The following is a 19,905-nucleotide window of genomic DNA, read 5'->3' as shown; positions in this document are numbered from 1 at the left end:
AAAAATCAGATCATACTTGTTATTTCAGAGATAAAAATACTTTTCCTTTATAAGTGTTTAAAATAAGGATAACACCAAAATATAAATAAGATAATCCACGTTAAAGGAGTCCCACAAACAAAACATTTAGAAAATTTTAATACTCATAAGGGGGGAAAAAAAACTAACAGCAGCAGTAATAACAGAACAAGAACACACACACCTAAAGCTAAATCAATAAAAAAGGGATAAATCCACTCTTCTCAAATTCTGCTTTCTTAAAATTAGACATACTAATACTAAAACAATGGATGCTCATATATAAGGAGAAAGTGCAAGTTTGCTCAAGATTGTGAAAATCAGAGATGTTGATTTAAAGAGCATATAGCAAATCATCTGTATTCAGAAAGTTCCTAAACCAATTTAAGACTATCAGTGAGTGGGCAGCCCGGGTGGCTCAGAGGTTTAGCACCGCCTTTAGCCCAGGGTGTGATCCAGGAGACCCAGGATGGAGTCCACGTTGGGCTCCCTGTGTGGAGCCTGCTTCTCCCTCTGCCTGTGTCTCTCCTCTCTATCTCTCTCTGTGTCTTTCATGAATAATAAATAAAATCTTAAAAAAAAGAAAAGTAGTTTCTGGTACAGAGTAAGTACCACACAGTAACTGCATAATGTTATTCTGTGGACTATTCAAGGAGACTCAAAAAACCTGGATGTTTTTATAAGAATGCTAGTAGTCCATTACTTGACAGGCAATTATGCATTAAAAGTAACACTGACTTGGGGGAGCCCAGGTGGCTCAACGGTTCAGCCCAGGGCGTGACCCTGGATCAAGTCCCATGTCCGGCTCCCTGCATGGAGCCTGTTTCTCCCTCTGCCTATCTCTGCCTCTCTCTCACACATGAATGAGTAAATAAAACCTTAAAAAAACAAAACAAAACTGAGCTGCACCATCTGATCCAATCATTAATTAGTATAATAGATCATCCCACCTGAGCTTACTCAAAAGAAAACTCCTCTAACAAAACCAAATGTAAAAAAAAAAAAAAAAAAAACAAAACCAAATGTAATTAGGAAAGTGTGTGAGGATTTTTTTCTTTGGTATGTTTAAATATGGAATATTTTCTAAGCTAACTGTTTAAAAATAGACAAGAGAGCTGATGTTAGCAAAAATAAGTGAACAAGCAAGCATAAGCACTAAACTGCCATTTGTGTTATATTCAATTCTGCTCAAAATAATTTGAAAACACACACACACAAAAGAAGAAAACAAAAATTGTTGAAAAGCCACATCATGACAAACAAGGGACAGGAAAAAGTATTAAAAAAAAAAAAGTCTAGAACACTGATGATATTTTATCTAGGACAAAGACAATAGAGTTACTGCAAAGAAACTAACAGACTGGTTTGCTTAGCTTAGGAGGTAAAAGTAGAACCGCAAAGTGGAAATTCTATGGAAGCATGTTTTGGTTTCTAAACAACCTGAACAAAACAATAGACTAGACTGACTTGGAAAACTGTAACTAAGGAACACCATGGTAAAAGAGGACTCACATAAGTTCTATAAAGCATCTTTCAACTAATATCCTATGATGTAATGATGTACATTCCAAAATGCAATACAGCTACTTTCATATGCATGGTAACACTACCATATGTAATTATAACATCAAATGCTCATGTCAGGAACTTTGACTTTAGAATTCTAATTCACCTCCACACCAAATATCTAAATAAAATCTGTTTTTCATGAAGATTTTATTTATTTATTTATTATTTATTTATGAGAGAGAGAGAAAATAAGTGAGGGGAAGAAACAGAGGGAGACGAGAACTTCGTAAGTGGAGAGCTTGATGTGGAACTTGAGCTCAGAACCCTAAGATCATGACCTGAACCAAAGGCAGACGCTTAACTAACTGAGCCACCCAAGCACCCCTAAGTAAAATCTGTGTTTAGTCAAATTAAAATATATCTATGTAACCCATAATGACAAAGAACGGGAAATAACAAATGAAGAGATGAGAAAATAGAACAAATTTCTAGGGGAAAGAAATAGAGGAGTGACAATGCAGGATAGTGCAAATTATAGCTTAGAATACATTCACAAGGGATTACAGCCCAAATTGGAGCATATCTGCCCTGTAGAATCCCAGAAAGATTAGGGATTCAAATACAGCAAGTTTGATGAACTGAGACTGAAAGCAGGAGAAGTGTACTAAACAGATAAGCCAAACACCAAGAGAGTATGCCTCTGATGAAACCAAGTTAACATATGGAAGGAACAAGGGCAACAAGTTTCAGTACTTGCATCATCCCAGAGCTAAGAATGTAGCATTCTGACAATCAGAGGACCCTTCAACAATAACTGGTTCCTGGACTACTTACCTTCAAGTGAAACTTACTGGTAAACAAGTTCTACCCATAAACATAAGTTGCCAGTGAGCTTTTTATTATTTTATTCTTGAATATGAATGATAAAGATCACAGAGTATTAAAGAGTAGGGCCAATGCAAAAATAATCCTCAAGATTTATTAAGGCACAAAAAGACCTAAAAATATTTTTTAAATGCCAGTTAAAGTTTCAAGAGAAAATTGCATCTACAAACTGGATGCCTGAGAAAGGAAATTTTCAAAGAAGGAGAAAGAATTCTTACAAGCTGCAAACAAAAATTCAAAAAGATGACTTAGAAGACAATAAAAAATCTCCTAAAAAATAGAAACAGCTTAAGAATCAAGCATTAAAATAAAAAAGGGGTGCCTGAGTGGCTTAATTGGTTAAGCATCCAATTCTTGATTTTTGGTTCAGGTCATGATCTCAGGGTTGTGACATCAAGCTTCGAGTTGGGCTTTGCATTGGGCATGGAGTCTGCTTGAGTCTCTTTCCCTGTCTGCCCGTCCCCCCCACTCTAAAACACGAAAAGAGTCTTTAAAAAAAAAAAAAAAAGAAAGAATATAAGTAATTCAGTATAATTTCAGGACAAGGGAACAATCCTAAATGCTTATGGAAGTAGTGGCTTAAAAGTCTCAAGAATTAGAAAGGCATCAGACTTTTCAACAAATAATGGTTAATGCAATAAATACAGTCCAGGTTCTGAGGATAAATTATTTTCACACTAGAATTCCATAACATTAAAGCATGAGGAACAAAAAAGGTATTTTCAGACCTGTAAGTGATCAAAGTTTACCTTATACGTACACTTTATTTAAAAATACATTCTAGGCAATTCAGGAAGTAGAGGAAAAACCAACACCTAGGACACTGAGTAGACTTGAAGTGAGTATCAGGAGCATGTTGAAGGCCTAGGGAATAATCAGAGTTCATACTACTGGAGGATAGAGGGATCAATGAATGATATATCCAGAGTGAAAGAATTCTGATACCGTCCTTAAGAATTTGGACCAGTTTAGGAGGGTGATAAAGGCTGGTAATGCAAGGAGAAAAAAAAAATCAGAAATTCTAGGGGAAGGAAAAAGCTGTATAAAAAAGATGTACATGGCTGGGCAGCAATATTTTCATAGTTGTAATAAATGTAATAAATTACAACTTTTAAATTATTCTTTAATCAAAGAAAAGATGAAGGTAATAATTATAGGACAGAATACATTATCAATACAAAAATATAAAGATGGCAAAAGAAGAAATGAGGAAATAGAAAGGAAGAAAGGGCAGTAATATCCTTACTTGACCAAGGAGATTCAAGAAATACTCTCTTGCAGTTGACAGAATAAGAAAATGTAGGGACATGGTTTAAATTTGCAAAAAACTTATCCAAACGTGGTACATGGATCATGATGAGAGATGAACTTCATGGTACAGAGACTAACTTAACTTTCTCTTGCTCTCTCTCATTCTCTCAGTTACTCCATTTATGCCAGCTGCTATCAGGGTTTTTTTTAAGCTCCAATAGAGCAGATTTCTTTTAAAAAGATATTTACACTAAGAAGTTACTTTTAAGTTAAAAATAATAATAATAAAGATAGTAGAGAGGGCAATAACTGGGAAAAGGTATTCAAACGATTGAAGTATGAAAAACACTTCAAAAGATAAAATGACTCAGGGAATTTAGTAACATAGCTATATTAGGAGAAGTGAATAAAGAACATAGAGGTGGGTGGTTAAGTGAGCTATATTTCTCACCTACCATTAACAAGTTAAATTTACTTAAGACTTAATAAAGCAAAACACAGCAACATAAGCACATCATTTAATTATATACCAGGAAACAAAGTGGCCATAATAAAACAGTCTCTTTGGGGGACTAGGCCTGGGAGTCAGGAAGTGGAGAAGGCCAGGATCCATCACAAGCCCTTCTGTACTACATGACTGTTTAGTGATATGCACTTGTGTACTGCTTAAGGGTGGGATGGAGTGGGAGGAAAATCAGGTTAACAAGTTAAGTATTAGCAAGAAATAAACTGAGTAAAGCCTTCTAAAGTGACTGACACTTACCTACTGGGGCCTGGGGGGCTCCAAAGCCCAAAGTGGCTGTCGTAGTATTAAATCCAGGGGCCCCAAAGGCTCCTGTACCAAGAGGCCCTCCGATCTTAGGTTGGTTGTTCCCAAACAAAGATGCCTGTCCAGCACCAAGAGCTATGGAGACAAGAGGAAAGAAAAAGCGCCACAGGAGATCCTTTGAATGTTGGTGCCAGAGGTCAGATACTTAAAAATATAATACATTTGGAAACTTCATAATGACCACTCATTTCAACAAAAGAGGTAATACAGTAAATGTTAATTATATGCCAAGCACTGTGTTGAGTACATTCTATACATCAGAGGCAAAATATTTAATCTCTCTGTGCTTGTTTCCTCAACTATAACATGTGATAGTAATATATAGCTTAGGTATTTGTCCCTAAGATTAAAATGAAAAAACACATATTAAGCATTTACAAGAGGACTAGTAGACACTAACATTCATAAGCTACTGTTTCATTCTTCATAACCCTGAAGTAGGAAATATTATCCACATTTTATAGATGAGAAAATTGAGGGTTTAGGAATCAGCTCAACGTCATCAATGTAGTAAAAGGTGAAACTGAGGTTCAAACGCTTGGTGCATCAGGGTTAACTGCTACACTATAGTAATACAGAGTTTGAAAGAATTAAAAAAATAAGTCTCCTTAAATTTCAATATTTGCAAATTAAAATATGCAGCTGAACCAATCACAATGTTATCGTTTTGATTAACATAGAAGCTAATCTATAGAAAACCAAATCCAATACATCTTCTTTGAATAGCAAAAGTAACACTTTCAAGTATACCATCTCATGCATACTACTTTACACCAAGACAAACGTTTTGTTTTATAAAAAGGTAAGTGGGGGCACCTGACTGGTTCAGTCAAAGAGCATGCCACTCTTGATCTTGGGGTCATGATTTGAAACCCCACTTGGTATATAGAGATTACTTAAATAAATAAAACTTAAAAAAAAAAAAAGCGAAATGTCCTGTGATGAGCTCACTAAACAGATTCAAGTTTCATTATGAATCAGACTGGATGGAATAAAAACTTATTTTCAGAGGGGAAACCCACTGCAGAAACTTATATTTTAAAGCCTAATGAATCTTGCTTATGGATACTGTTGGCTGTGAAAATGGGGAGAATTTATTTAGAATAAATTACTGGCATAAAATTTTTAAAATTTCCATCCCATCCTCCTCAAAAAGTTACTAGCAGTTTGGAAGATCTACAGTTCCGTGAGAGAACTGTAAAGTCACTTCAAGTTATACTTAGAGGTCAAAAATATCAAAGGGCGCCTGGGTAGCTCAGTCAGTCAGGTCAAGGCCTTGATTTCAGCTCAGGTCAAGATCTCAGGGTCGTGAGATTGAGCCCTGCACTGGGCTCTGCATTCAGTGTGGAGCCTGGTTGAGATTTTCTCCCTCTCCCTCCACCCCCGCTCAAGGTCTCTTGCACTCTCTCTAAAATAAGTAAATAAAATATATTGAATACAAACTGCTCTGAGATTGCAATAGCAAAGATAAGTCTATACTCAAAAAAACCCATACAATATAAATCAGGGTAACTACTAAATGGACAAAACATTCCTTAATTGTCCAACTTCATCAATAACAAGAAGATAAAAGGTAGCAAAGGGATTATTTCTCCTTATAAACCCTAGCTCTGGAATATGAAATAAGACTTCTTTTAAAGTCCCAAACCACTAGAAATTGGTGAAAATTCCAAGAAAAACTGAAACTACTTCCATGAAAGATATAGTTTATAACACAAATTTCAGAATTCTTTATTTTTCCAGGTAGCAAATCCTTCCTTACCCCCTAAACAAAAACTTAGAAGAAACCCAAATATATAAAATGGACAAAAATTTCTCATCTAGATGCATATTTCCCTCACCTTTGTAGCAGTCCTGGATGAAGAACCATGAAACAGTCTAAAAACCATTGTATTTCAATAACCAAAAAAAGAATTAAAAAGGCATTGAGAGGTGATCTGGAAAGAGACCATCAAAAATTGACCTGCCTGCTACTGTTACAATTTATTAATGAAAAAATACGCATTTTACCCAGACCTATCTTCTATTACACAAATGGATTTTTACACTTAATGAAAGGATTTATTAATAGTCCATAAGCTAAGGGACATTCTGATGGAAGATAATGTCAATTCATGAAATGTAGTGTATTTATAATTAGCTGTAGGAAATCATAAAGTAGATATATACAGGGCACCACAGTAATAGTGGCCCTTAGAAACTCCAGGGATACTCAAGAAAAAAGTGAAAATGGTCATATTCCTTTTGAGATCTTCTAATAAACATTAAAATTTAATTTTATTTATGGTATCTATTAGCTTTGGGTACATTTTTCTTAGTGTAACAATAAACTTTACTAGATGTACCCTTAAACTTACTACTTCACAGAGACTTTTAAGAACTAAAATTTCTTAGTATTACTAAATAACTACCAAGAAAATGCCATATGATAGTGCCAATGATAGTTAATATTACTGTCAAATTAAATCAGAAACTTATACACCCATGATTTAATGAGTATTCCTTAGCTGAGCACATCAGGGGGTAAAAATATCACACACCAATAAATAATATAAAATGTTTTACAAGAAAATTTGTTAGCTGAGGTAAGAGTATGAATCTCCATCACTCAATACAAAAGGTGCATAGGATACCAACTCAGCTAATGCCCCAAAAACACATCACCCCAACCTATACCGTGCTATTTTATTCGTGATACCATGACACATAGGATTCATGAACATGGGTATTTACATACAATTGTCTCCAGACACTGCTCTCAAAGCCTGCTTTAAGCTCTCCAAGCTAAAGTCTGCTTTAGCAGATGTGAACATCAAAGAATTCCAATAGTGTATGCTCAGTGATTCTCAGAACTCTCATTTCTCTATATCATCTATTTCTGCTAAGGTTGGGAATGTAAAATTCTTTACTGATTGTATTTCAGTTTATGCAAAGCATGAATGAGGGATATATAAGAGCAGTAAAAAAAAATGGGATCTGTTGACTGTGAGGTAGAGCTGTTTAAGGAAAACTGAATATATTCAGGGACATCTGGGCGGCTCAACGGTTGAGCATCTGCCTTCGGCCCAAGGAGTGATCAGAGAGGGGCCTGGGACTGAGTCCCACAGTGGGCTCTCTGCATGGAGCCTGCTTCTCTCTCTGCCTATGTCTCTGCCTCTCTCTGTCTCTCATGAATAAATATATAAAATCTTAAGAAAAAATTGAATATATCCAAATAAATAAAAAAGGGGAGTTATTACATTATTATGGAAGAGAAGATGATAGCATCAGAAAAAGTTATACAATACTATATAATTTGGACTGCAAGAGAAGGCACTGCTAATAACCTGCAAGACCTAAAAGCCAAAAAGGAAAGAATGACAACTTTAACCACATAAAAGTAAAACTTAAACGTGAAGATACCATAAAATTACATGGTAATAAAAAAAACTACACGGTAAAACTTAAAGATTTGGTGGAAATATTTTTTAACAGACATTAGAGTAGCATCTTACCTGCACTTTATGTTTATGGTTCACAAATTGTGTAGGGTCAAAACTACCCTTGAAAAAGCTTGTAATTTGCCCATACCAAAGCTAATTTTTCCACCAGGATTAGAAAAGAACACTGATGTCAGATGATATATTTTGCTTAGAGATCACACTGCACAAAAAACTAGAGCTTTTTAATTTTTATTTCTTGCAAAATATATGTGATAGAATTCGGATAAATTAAAAAGTTCAGATAAAACTCTATCATACAACCCAAAAGAGTTAATATCCACAATATATAAAGCACTCTCAAAAATAGATTAAGAAACAATGATCAAATATTATGAACAAGGAACTGAAAGATTCAAATGGCCAGTAAAATACATTGAGACTATCTTTCACCAGTAATCAGTGAACTGCAAATTAGAACATACCAATTTCCACTATCATGCATGTAAAGATGAAAAAGTCAACAATATGGGGGGGGTAGTGGAAAAGAAAAAAATATATGGAAAGGTATGGGAAAAATTAGCACTTTTATACAATGAGAACAAAAGTTCAAAATGGCATTTTTTTTTGGAAGACAAATTAACAAGACTGACCAAACTTCAAAATGTTTATCTTCTGACCCAATTCCAAATCTCAATCTTTTTTTTTTAAAAAAAAGATTTATTTATTTATTCATGAGAGACACACAGAAAGAGAGAGAGGCAGAGGGAGAAGCAGGCTCCTTGCAGGGAGCCAGATGTGGGACTCGATCCCAGGTCTCCAGGATCAGGCTCTGGGCCGAAGACGGCACTAAACCGCTGAGCCACCCGGGCTGCCCCCAAGTCTCAATCTTACAGTAATACTAACACATACAAAATTATGTAATAAAGATCTTCATTATTGCATTGCTATTAATATTAAATAACTCAAATGTCTACTAATAGGGGGAAACTGAATTATAATATATATAATTATGTGTTATGTGCATATATGCATACATAATGGAATACTAAACAGTTATTTTTAAAGCATTAATTAGACCTATATATATGGATCAAATGAAAAAATACATGCCCAAAATGTCATGGGAAGTGAAAAAATGAAATACAGAATACCACGTAAGGCAGTTGATTTCAGATTGAAACATTTTACTGTAGCACACAATATGAAATACCTGGAGAGACTCATAAACACATATATGACTAAAACAAAAATTAAATGATACTTAATTTGCTTTGTACAATGATTTTTTCATTCTAATTTTTTTTCCCTTAAATGCTGTTTGCAGCCCACTCTATAAGTATTATATCCCACTAATGTATGTATCTCAGTCTTTGGTTAAGGATATGGTTTCTATTTAAGAATATAATAAAAAATATATATAACACACACACAACTTTGTGTGTGTACACATTTGAAAAATGTAATAAATGAAAAAACTGTATAAAATGTAAAGAAGTCTGACAACACCAAACTTTCAATACTGTTACTTCACAGCTGAATGATGTTGACTTATCATGAAACTTCTGTATTGCTGAATTTTTTAAAAAAGCACCTAGATCTTTTATTTTAAAAAGAAAAATAGAGGGATCCCCGGGTGGCTCAGTGGTTAAGCATCTGCCTTCCAGCTCAGGGTATGATCCTGGGGTCCTGGGATTGAGTCCCACATCGGGCTCCCTGCATGGAGCCTGCTTCTCCCTCTGCCTATGTCTCTGTGCCTCTCTCTATCATGAATAAGTAAAATCTTAAAAAAAAAAAAAAAAAGGGGAGGAAATAGCTCATAGAGCACAAAATGAGGTTCTATTAAAAAGGACAGGATGAAGCGCCCCGCTGGCTCAGTCAGTTAATCATGAGACTCTTGATCTTGGGGTTGTGGGTTCAAGCCCTATAATGGATATAGAAATTGCTTAAAAGTAAAATCTTAAAAAAAATAAAAAATAAAAAGGAAATGACAGATAAATGATCAGAGCATAGAAGCAAAAACAAGAGATAACTGGACAAGGGAAACAGAGACCATGGAAATAAATGGTTTGCAACTAAATGACCACACACCCATGGTCAGATGACTTGGGAAACAGGCAAAACTATATGCTATAACAATCCTGTTAGAACTCTACATGCTGAAGCATTATTCATCTTATGACCACTACCACTCTCATACTGCTTAAAAAAGCTGGGCAGGCAAAAGGGTCAGTGTCTTCAAAAGCATTAAATCAATAGGAGGAATAGAGATAAAGGTGTGAAGACACTACATCAAGGTGGAAAGAACTGAGAGGTATGCACCGACCTTATAAAACCTCAGGGTATTTGCTAAAATTACTTCAACTTATGCTCTTACTGCTCTCTCTTACCATTAGGGTAGTAAAGCTTACTTGACTAACAGTTCAAATCTTTGTTACAAAGGTAGCACAAGGGAAGTGAAAATAATGTCATCATATTGACAAGTCTCACATTAAAAACTAAAAATCCCAGACAGACTAGACTATCAGAAGACAAACATTTTATAGAAAGGGAGAATACAACCTCTAAGATAAAATGTGCAAATGTTTTAAAACCTGGTAAAATATAACTGCTGGGAATGTTTTATTAGTCCACTTGTGAAAATGAAAATCTAGGCTGCCTATTCCAGGCATATGATTTAACGGTGATCTTAACTTCTAGCAAATAGAAAGCCATGTTGTGCCACTTCCTAAATCTCAGGTACAGTTCCTTACCTGTTCCAAATCCTGCACCAAGCCCAGTTCCCAGAGTGCCAGGTCCCGGTTTACTTCCAAAAATACTACTCCCACTGGTATTTGTGCCAAAACCTAGAAGGAGAAAAGAATGAGTGGACTATACTTTTAACACAACTCTTAATTTCCTATACAAGGGAATTTTTAAAAAGGCAGTACGATCCTAAGCTTTGCATCTTGTCCGGTTATTGGTATTTAGAAATCCTAAATGGTAGGCTTTTTAAAATTTTTTTAATTTTGATGCCTATAAACAGACCCCAAAATCTTCCTATTTACTTAATTATGTTTCAGACTTGAAATATTCAATACAGGATAATATCCATTAAAACAAAGTGATTGTGCTTGAGCATATACATTCCCTTTTTAATACTCAAAGCCTCAAACCTATTTTTTACATTTAATTAATGGAAGAAAAATGCATTTCCTCAAACTTTTATTAAAAATAAGACAATTGGGGCCCCTAGCTGGCTCAATCAGTAGAGCATGTGGCCTTTGATCTCAGGGTTGTGAGTTTGAGCCCCACACTGGGTACAGAGATTACTTAAACTATATATATGAGACAATCAACAAAGACTACTGAAGCTAAAGGTTCTTGTTAATAGGATTTTATCTATAAAAATCTCTACAGTAGGGTTTGGTTTTGAACAAATGAATCCTGTACGGGCAATAATGTGTGGCTGGCTGATCACACAGGAGCAACTTTAAAGGTATCATAACCAATCAGCTCATGGAGCACTCAAGAACTCAACTAGCTGATAATTAAAATGAGAAGATAATCTATAAATAACTTTTCTTGTGTTGAACTACTTCATTATCAGAGATGATAGAGGTAAACAAACCATTCTCCTTCACTATGACCTACCATCCTATGATAAAATCCTATGATTTCCCTTGGAAAATCCACAGGTTTCCCCGAAAGATACCTATATACTGCATTCATTACTGCCATTTCCCTTCTGTTCAGATATGTCCAAAAGTTTTGCACCTCTTTTAGAGCTAAATATCAACCAAACAGCCAATAAACATATCATTAATCTCTTTTTTTAATTAAGATTTTGTTAAGTAATCTCTACACCCAACGTGCAGCTTGAACTCACAACCCTGAGATCAAGAGCTAAATGCTCCAAGGGTACCTGGCTGTCAGTGGAGCATCAGACTCTTATGGTTGGCTCAGGTCATGATCTTGTGGGTCGTGAGACTGGGCCCTGCATCAGGCTCCACACTTGATAGGGAGTCTGTTTGAGGATTCTCTCACTCTGGCTCCTCCCCTAACTAATGCATGCAAGAAAAAGAGTTGCATGTTCCACCTACTAAATCAGCCAGGTAACCCTATCATTGATCTCTCTTGATAAGAGGAAAAAAGAAAAATCAATCATTGGCCAGCAAACCTTGTTCTTGGAACACCTGGAAGTTTTTTTAAGGGGTATCATGGAGGGAAACAAGTTCAAAAGATAACAAAGTAAAGAGAATATCTGGAATATAGGATATTATCACCAACTAAGAATGTTACACTCAGTCAGTCATGCCAGTATTTGGATTATTATCTCAATGAGAAAGATCAAGAAAAGTTAAAGAATGTAAACAGTTTGAAAATATGTTTCTAATACACTTAAAAATGCATGTAATCTGACATAATCTATTTAACTCATACACTCATTAAATCTTTTCTTCAATTATGCTAATTAATAGCTATGCCACAAAATGGGAGTACTGCTACTCAAGCACAATCAATTTTTTTAAAGGGAAAAAAAAAAAACAGGAAAAAATGTACTTGGAGATATTCTTTTCCTTTTCAAGTTAAAATATATCCAGAAAGGATCTTCCAGCCCCATTAACAGTAGAAAATAAGATACTCGTGAACTATCTCAAACCCACACGAGGGAAATAAGTCCCAACTTACACTGTTTATACCACACATTTCCTCCGATTCTTACTGACAAAAGTTGATCAACTCTGTTATTTCAAAACAATTTTTAAATTAAAATTAAGGACCATTAATTAATGTTCAATTAATTTAAAACAAAGAAGCCAAGAATATACAATGGGAAAGAATAGTCTCCCCAATAAATGATGCCAGGAAACCTGGACAGCAAAGGAATGAAACTGGACCACCATCATACACAATACACAAAAATTAGACTTAAACTATAAGACTTCAAAGTATAAAACTCCTAGAAGAAAACATTGGCAGTAAACTCCTTAATATCTGTCCTGGCAATGATTTTTTGGATGTAATGCGAAAAGCAAAGGCAACAAAAGCAGAAATAAACAACTGGGACTATATCAAACTCAAAACCTTCTGTACAGCAAAGGGAACCATCAACAAAATAAAAGGCAGTCTACTGAATGAGGGAAAATACTTGCAAATCATACATCTGGTAAGAGGCTAATATCCAATCAACAATCCAACAGTAAAAACACAATCTAATTAAGAAATAGGTAGAAGATCCTTGTAGACCTCTTTACAAAGAAGACATATAGATAGCTAAAAGACACATGCAAAGATGCTCAACATCATTAATTATCAGGGAAATGCAAATCAAACCACAATGAGTTATCACCTCACACCTGTTAAAATGGCTATTATCCAAAGGACAAGAAATAACAAATGTTGGTGAAAACACAGAGAAAAGGGAACCCATGGTGCACTGTTGATGAGCATGTAAACTGGTGTAGACACTGTGGAAACAGTTTGGAGGGTCCTCAAAAAATTAAAACTATAATTACCAATCCCCCTTCTGGGTATTATTCAAAGGGGGGGAAAAAAAAACTAACTCGAGAAGATATATGCACATTCATTGTAGCATTATTTATAATAGTCAAAATATAAGATATAACCTAAGTAGCCATTTGTGGATAAACAGATAAAGATGTAGTACATGCATACAATGGAGTATTATTCCACTATAAAGCACAATGAAATTTTACCATTTGTGACAACACAGATGGATTTTAAAGCATTGTGATAACTGAAATAAACCATACAGAGAAAGACAAATATTGCATGATCTCATTTATATGTGTAATCTTGTAACACAAAAAACCATACCTGTCTCACACATACCACCACACATGTATTGGTGGTTGCCAGAGGCAGGAATGGGGGATGGATGAAATGGGTAAAAGGGAATCAAAAAGTACAAACTTCCAGTTATAAAATAAATAAGTCATGGGGATGTAATGTGTATCATGGTGACTATAGTTAATACTGTCTTGCATATTTGGAAGTTCCTAAAATAGTAGACCTTAAAAGTTCTCATCACAAAAAGTATAACTATGCATGATGACAGATGTTAACTAGACTGACTATGGTGATCACTTCACAATATTATAGAAATAGCAAATTAGTATGTCCTACACTTGAAACAAATGTTATATTTCAAATATACAATTCAGAAAAATTAGCTTTAAAAAAAAGATGTTTAAGTAAACAAATAGTTCCTAACTGTCCACCTAATCATATAGTACAGAAAAACCACTGACTTATTGCCCATCACCATCTCATCAATACCTAAGGAATCAACCTTTCTAAATTGTTGCTCACAAATGCTGACATCCAACCAGTCTGTAATTCCTCTCCTAAAAGAATTCTATTTCTCCATTCGTTTAGAAATTCAGACACTATCTTATATTCACTTAATCTTAAACTTGTCCCTGCCAGGAGTAATCACTTACTAAGAAAATGAACTGATATCTCTAAAGAATGACTTTAGGATCTCACCACACCAACTGTAGCAGCAAGTACCCCAACCTTTAACTTTGTGGATTAATCAGCAGCAGAAACAAAATTCCGTAATGGATAATGTGTGGCTAACAATAATATAATGATGCTCTAAATCTTTGTATAACTGCATTCCATTTCCAGATTGTTATATGGCTTATTTCCAGAGGACTCTCAACCACAAACTCCAAGTTGACAGCTTCTCAAGAAAACAAGAATTTCAAAGAAAGCTTTACGCAGACAAGATCCCTCAAGAGTAGTAATGGAATGTTCAATTCACCCAAGTTCCCACCCTACAAACTTCATCTGACTTAGAAGTAATCCTTCCTCTTACAGCTCCATTTATTCACTCAGTAATTCATTTAACTAAGTTTTAGTGAGCATCTATTCTATGCCAGGCACTAGGTCAACACTGGAGATTAAAAAAGAAAAAAAAAATAAGGATGATTAAGTTTCATCACATAAGGTAATAAGGCATATTAGATAAAAATGAAATCTGTCACTTTCAAATCACTGAACATGAGTATAAATAGATTTAGACAAAAACAAAAAATCTCCAAACAAATCAGAAATCTGCAACCATGAAAGAACATTAAGTATATTTCAGTAAGTCCAGACCATTTTATAATTTTAGCTTATATAAGTACCCAGATAAAACAATTTTTTTTCTGACAATGAAGCACGCTACAAAAAAAAAAAAAAGAAAAAAAAAAGTGCATTTTCAAAGAAAGGAAAAAGTGGTTCTCCAGGGGCTAAATGAATCATAGCTATACAGTGGCTTACAGCCCTCAAAGCCCATATCATATAAACAGATAAAAGAAACACATGTGGTATTAAAATCTCACAGGGTGAGAAGATTATTAAGAAAAAAATGGTTTACAAAGCTTTTGGAGGAAGGAGTGGTAGTGATGAAAAAAGACTGAAAAACACTGGTTTAGCCCTTAAGTATCTTTCCCATCTTAATTTTATAAAATAAGAAATAAGTACACATGTTAACCAAGCCCGCTGCCTCAAAACCACTCTTTCACAGAGTATAATAAAAAAGAATTATAGGTGAAATGACAATCATTACTAGGAGTAAGTGACCAACACAAGAGGTAAAAAAAAAAAAATCAAACTAAAGGGGCACCCGGGGGTGCAATTAGTTAAATGTCCGAATCTTGGTTTCAGTTCAGGTCATGATCTTGGGGATGCTCAGCAGAGTCCACTTAGGATTCTCTCTACCTTTCCCGTAGCCCCTCCCCCACCCTACACTCAAGCATGAACTCTCTCTAAAGTAAATTATCTTTTAAGAAGCAAACTAAACACAAAAAATTAACAATTGGTACCTATTTTTCACATATATTTCTGTAATAATTCATGTTTAATGCAGTCCCTTTTCCCATACACTGTAAGACTTCGCAAAAACACCAAAAAATTATATAACTGCTGACCTATAGCAAATAACCATGTCTTATTTTTTTTTTTAAAGTAATCCCTCCATCCAAAGGGAGGCTAAAATTCACAACCCTGAGATCAGGAGTCACATGCTCTTCCAATTGAGTCAGCCGGGCACTCCAACAACCATGTCTTTTCATTCGTCTCTCAATAAATATTCCCAGTGTCTGATGATGTATCTGGCACATAAAATCCTAACAGATACTTAAACCACTATTTCCCTCGGTCATGAAATGAACTTCCTTATCTGACTTATAACACAAATTATGTTAATTTGTTTAAAAGTTGATTTAGAACTTAATTAGGTAGTTACAGAAGACAAATGTTTCTATTAAGCAAGTTTAATGATTCCAACATTTCTCTAAATAGTAGTTTAGGGTTATTTTTAAAATTATCATTCAATCTTAACTGTATTTTTCATATTTTTAAATGAACATAAAATATACTTTTATAGCTGAAAGAAAGCTTCAATTTTCAGTAAGAATCATCAAATCCCCCCCAAAATGAAATCTCTAAAACCAAAAATAATCAAAACAAAAACAACAAAAAACATTAAAAAGTCATCAAATCTCGGGATGCCTGGGTGGCTCAATGGTTGAGTGTTTGCTTTAGGCTCAGGTCATGATCTGAGTCCTGGGATTGAGACTCACATCGGGCTCCCCATGAGGAGCCTGCTTCTCCCTCTGCCTATGTTGCTGCCTCTATGTCTCTCATGAATAAATAAAATATTTTTTAAAAAATTCATCAAATCTCATTTGTGCACTACTTCCCTGTTTGAAACCTGGCCTAAGAGAATGTGTTATCTCAACTGAATGTGTTTCATATGGTTTCTCAACTACTGGTGAGGTAATCCAAGAAAAAATTAATCTCTGTTAGAAAAGCAACTTTCTACAAGGTACTACTGCATGTGTTGAATGGCCCATTTTATCCAAAGCAAGGAGTTAAGAGACTAATAATGAGGTAAGGCAATTTACATCTCTTCTAGGTATGTCAACCCAAGTCCATGATTTTAAACCTTTCCCCCTCTGGTACCTCATATCTAGCCACAGCTTACCTGAGAATTTTTAAATATTCCCAATCATATGAATCAGGAGAATGATGTGTGGTATAGTCAGTGTAACTTTAAGAGAGCCAAACCTGCTTTTTATATGTACCAAAATTGGAAGTGTTTGTATTGGTTCCTAAAGTCAGGGTTGGTTTGTTACCAAAGAGCCCGCCACTGGTTGTACCAAATGAAGGAGCACTGGTTGTGCTGGTTCCAAATGTAGTAAGCTTGTTATTGCCAAACAGGGTCTAAAAAGAACAAAATACAGAAAAATTTTAAGTAGTAAAAAGATACATCCACACAGCAAATAGAGGCTACCTCAGGTATACTGAGTTGGATGTGAGGTAAGCAAGAGAAGATGTCATAACTTTTATGAAAAAAGTAGAAATAGGATGAATAAAGATTATCAGAAAAGTATACTAATCTGAATAAGATTCATTTTTTAGAGCATGCTCTATAAAATCTGTAAAATCAATGACAACCCTTCAGGAAACACAGTATTTCAGTAGGTCAAAGAAAACAATACAGTAATCAACTATTTTTTGACCTGATAACAGAATGTATCATATTCAATCTGCAAATAGAAACAGTCACAATAGGGATCCCTGGGTGGCGCAGCGGTTTAGCACCTGTCTTTGGCCCAGGGCGCGATCCTGGAGACCCGGGATCGAATCCCACATCGGGCTCCCGGTGCGTGAAGCCTGCTTCTCCCTCTGCCTGTGTCTCTGCCTCTCTCTCTCTCTCTATCTGTGTGACTATCATAAATAAATAAAATTTAAAAAAAAATAAAAAAAAAAAAAGAAACAGTCACAATAAAAAAATTAAGCATGTTAGACCATGGAAGAATCTTCAAAAACATTAATGATAAGTAAAAGAAATCAGTCACAAAAGTCTATATATTCAATGTTTATGAAATGACCAGAATAGATAAATCTAGACAGCAGGCTTGAAGTAATTAAGGGGAAATGAGAAGGGACTACTACTGAGTATGAGGTTTCTTTTTATTAAAGTGATGAGTATGTTCTAAAATGGAGTATGGTGATAGTTCCAATCTGTTGGTATACTAAAAACCACTGAATTATAAACTTTAAAAGGGTGAATTGTATGGCATATGGATTATATCTCAATAAAGTGGTTACTAAAAACTTTTTGAAGCATTATTTAATTTTCTCAATTTCTCACCTTAATTAGCTGCCCAAAGAAGTTAGGAAATAACAGATTTCAATCTCCATGAAAATCACGTTTTGGAATTTTTCTTTCCTTTACATTATCTACAACATGTGTCAAAGCTTTTTTTAAATGGGTACATAATACAGATTGGCTGTTTCATACTGATTCTCATATAGTTAAGTAAGTGGCAATACAGAATTTACCGATATTTTTAAGTCAGGTGCACTCGTAAATAGTAGTTTACTTAAATGACTTAACAAGGAACACAATTCAGTTAAGCCTCCAACTACATGAAAAGCATGAGATCACCAACAATTTTAGCAACTTCAAAAATTTAATTCTCAAGTATCACATTGACTTTTCACCCCAAACAGAGGTTAGATACAGGGAAGTAAAAATTACCTGATTTTAAGAATGATAGCACTTCAATTTACACTCAATAATTTAAACAACTAGAATGATACTGTGCCATCAGAAATAAACTGTTTATTAGTACCGAGGCAAAGAAGTTTAAAAAAGAACTTACTACTTGAAAATTAACTGACTAAAGTTACCTCGTTATTCTTTTTTGCACCGAAGAGCTTTTAGTTATTTCCAGTATCAAGTCATATTATGTATCCAGTAAAAAATACTTGCTAGTTAAATCTTTCTTAGAAATTCCTTTAACAAATGTATACATATCTTCAAATTAGAGTCAACTGTAAAAACTTACCGAACCAACAGCACCAAATCCAGTGTTGGGCTGCCCAAAGAGACCTGTTCCTGTTCCAAATGCTGTCCCAGTGCTGGTATTTGTAGCTGTCCCAAAAAGACCTCCAGGTTGTGAAGCTTGGGTTACCCCAAATAAACCCTGCAAAAGGTAATGTACATTAAAAGATATCCTACAACAATCAGTTTTAAGTCTTAGGTTAATAATAGTTGCCATTTTTAAAAAGTTTATTTGATATTATACTAAACACAAGGAGTTCTTTTCTTCACAACAACCCTAATGAGGGCCATTTTCAAAAAACAAAGAAACAGATACATAATACCTCAGGGCAGTTAAAAACTTGCCCAAGATATTACAGATCCTGACTAACAGGACCAGAAATTAGAATCTACATCTATAAGCCCAATGAGTTCTGAGATCCTGGACAGCTAGTAAGACTTTATACTAACTCTTGTGCTCTACGAAATAGCAGAGTTGCAGCACTAAAAACAAAATATGGGGCAGCCCGGGTGGCTCAGTGGTTTAGTGCCACCTTCAGCCCAGGACATGATCCTGGAGTGCCAGGATCGAGTCCCAGCATCAAGCTCCCTGCATGGAGCCTGCTTCCCCTCTGCCTCTGTCTCTACTTCTCTGTCTCTCATGAATAAATAAATGTTAAAAAAAAAAAAAAGTCAAGGGGGTAAGAATAAGAAAGCCCCTCACCTTTATAAAAAAAAAAAAAATGACAGAATGCTTCATTTTCAGAGAGTTATGCCAAAAGAACTAATCAATACTGAGCTGGGGAATGTACTTTGAAGCAAGTAACTGAAAACAATCGGAGGAAATAACCAATCTGGACAGAGGCAGGAGTATAAAGTTCAAAAGTCACCTTAATTTGAGATGAGCAACTACACTCATTTCAAATAAGAAAATATTTAAGAATGTATTTTATGGGATCCCTGGGTGGCGCAGCGGTTTGGCGCCTGCCTTTGGCCCAGGGCGCGATCCTGGAGACCCGGGATCGAATCCCACGTCGGGCTCCCGGTGCATGGAGCCTGCTTCCCCCTCTGCCTGTGTCTCTGCCTCTCTCTCTCTCTGTGTGACTGTTATAAATAAATAAAAATTAAAAAAAAAAAAAAAAGCTGGATTAGAGCTGGATGAT

At 35.1% G+C, this 19,905-nt stretch overlaps 1 protein-coding gene across 3 annotated transcripts in view; it reads right to left on the bottom strand.

Annotated features, from left to right (window-relative positions):
- The window catches only part of NUP98 (nucleoporin 98 and 96 precursor), a 120,452-nt gene that overhangs the window by 70,731 nt on the left and 29,816 nt on the right, over positions 1–19,905 (bottom strand). The window contains exons 9-12 of one of the 3 annotated variants that reach the window (XM_026010577.2): positions 18,768–18,905; positions 17,046–17,133; positions 10,665–10,757; positions 4,427–4,567 (exon numbers count right to left, since the gene is read on the bottom strand). In XM_026010577.2, the coding sequence (XP_025866362.1) occupies positions 4,427–4,567; positions 10,665–10,757; positions 17,046–17,133; positions 18,768–18,905 (460 nt within the window). Of the gene's footprint in view, positions 1–4,426; positions 4,568–10,664; positions 10,758–16,994; positions 17,134–18,767; positions 18,906–19,905 lie in introns of all 3 variants that reach the window. The other 2 variants (XM_026010578.2, XM_026010576.2) reach the window with 2 other exon arrangements.

This window comes from Vulpes vulpes, chromosome 11 (genome assembly GCF_048418805.1).
Source record: "Vulpes vulpes isolate BD-2025 chromosome 11, VulVul3, whole genome shotgun sequence".
NCBI lineage: Eukaryota > Metazoa > Chordata > Mammalia > Carnivora > Canidae > Vulpes > Vulpes vulpes.
Note: the sequence above shows the minus strand (reverse complement) of the source record. Positions and strands in the feature narration are given on the sequence as shown.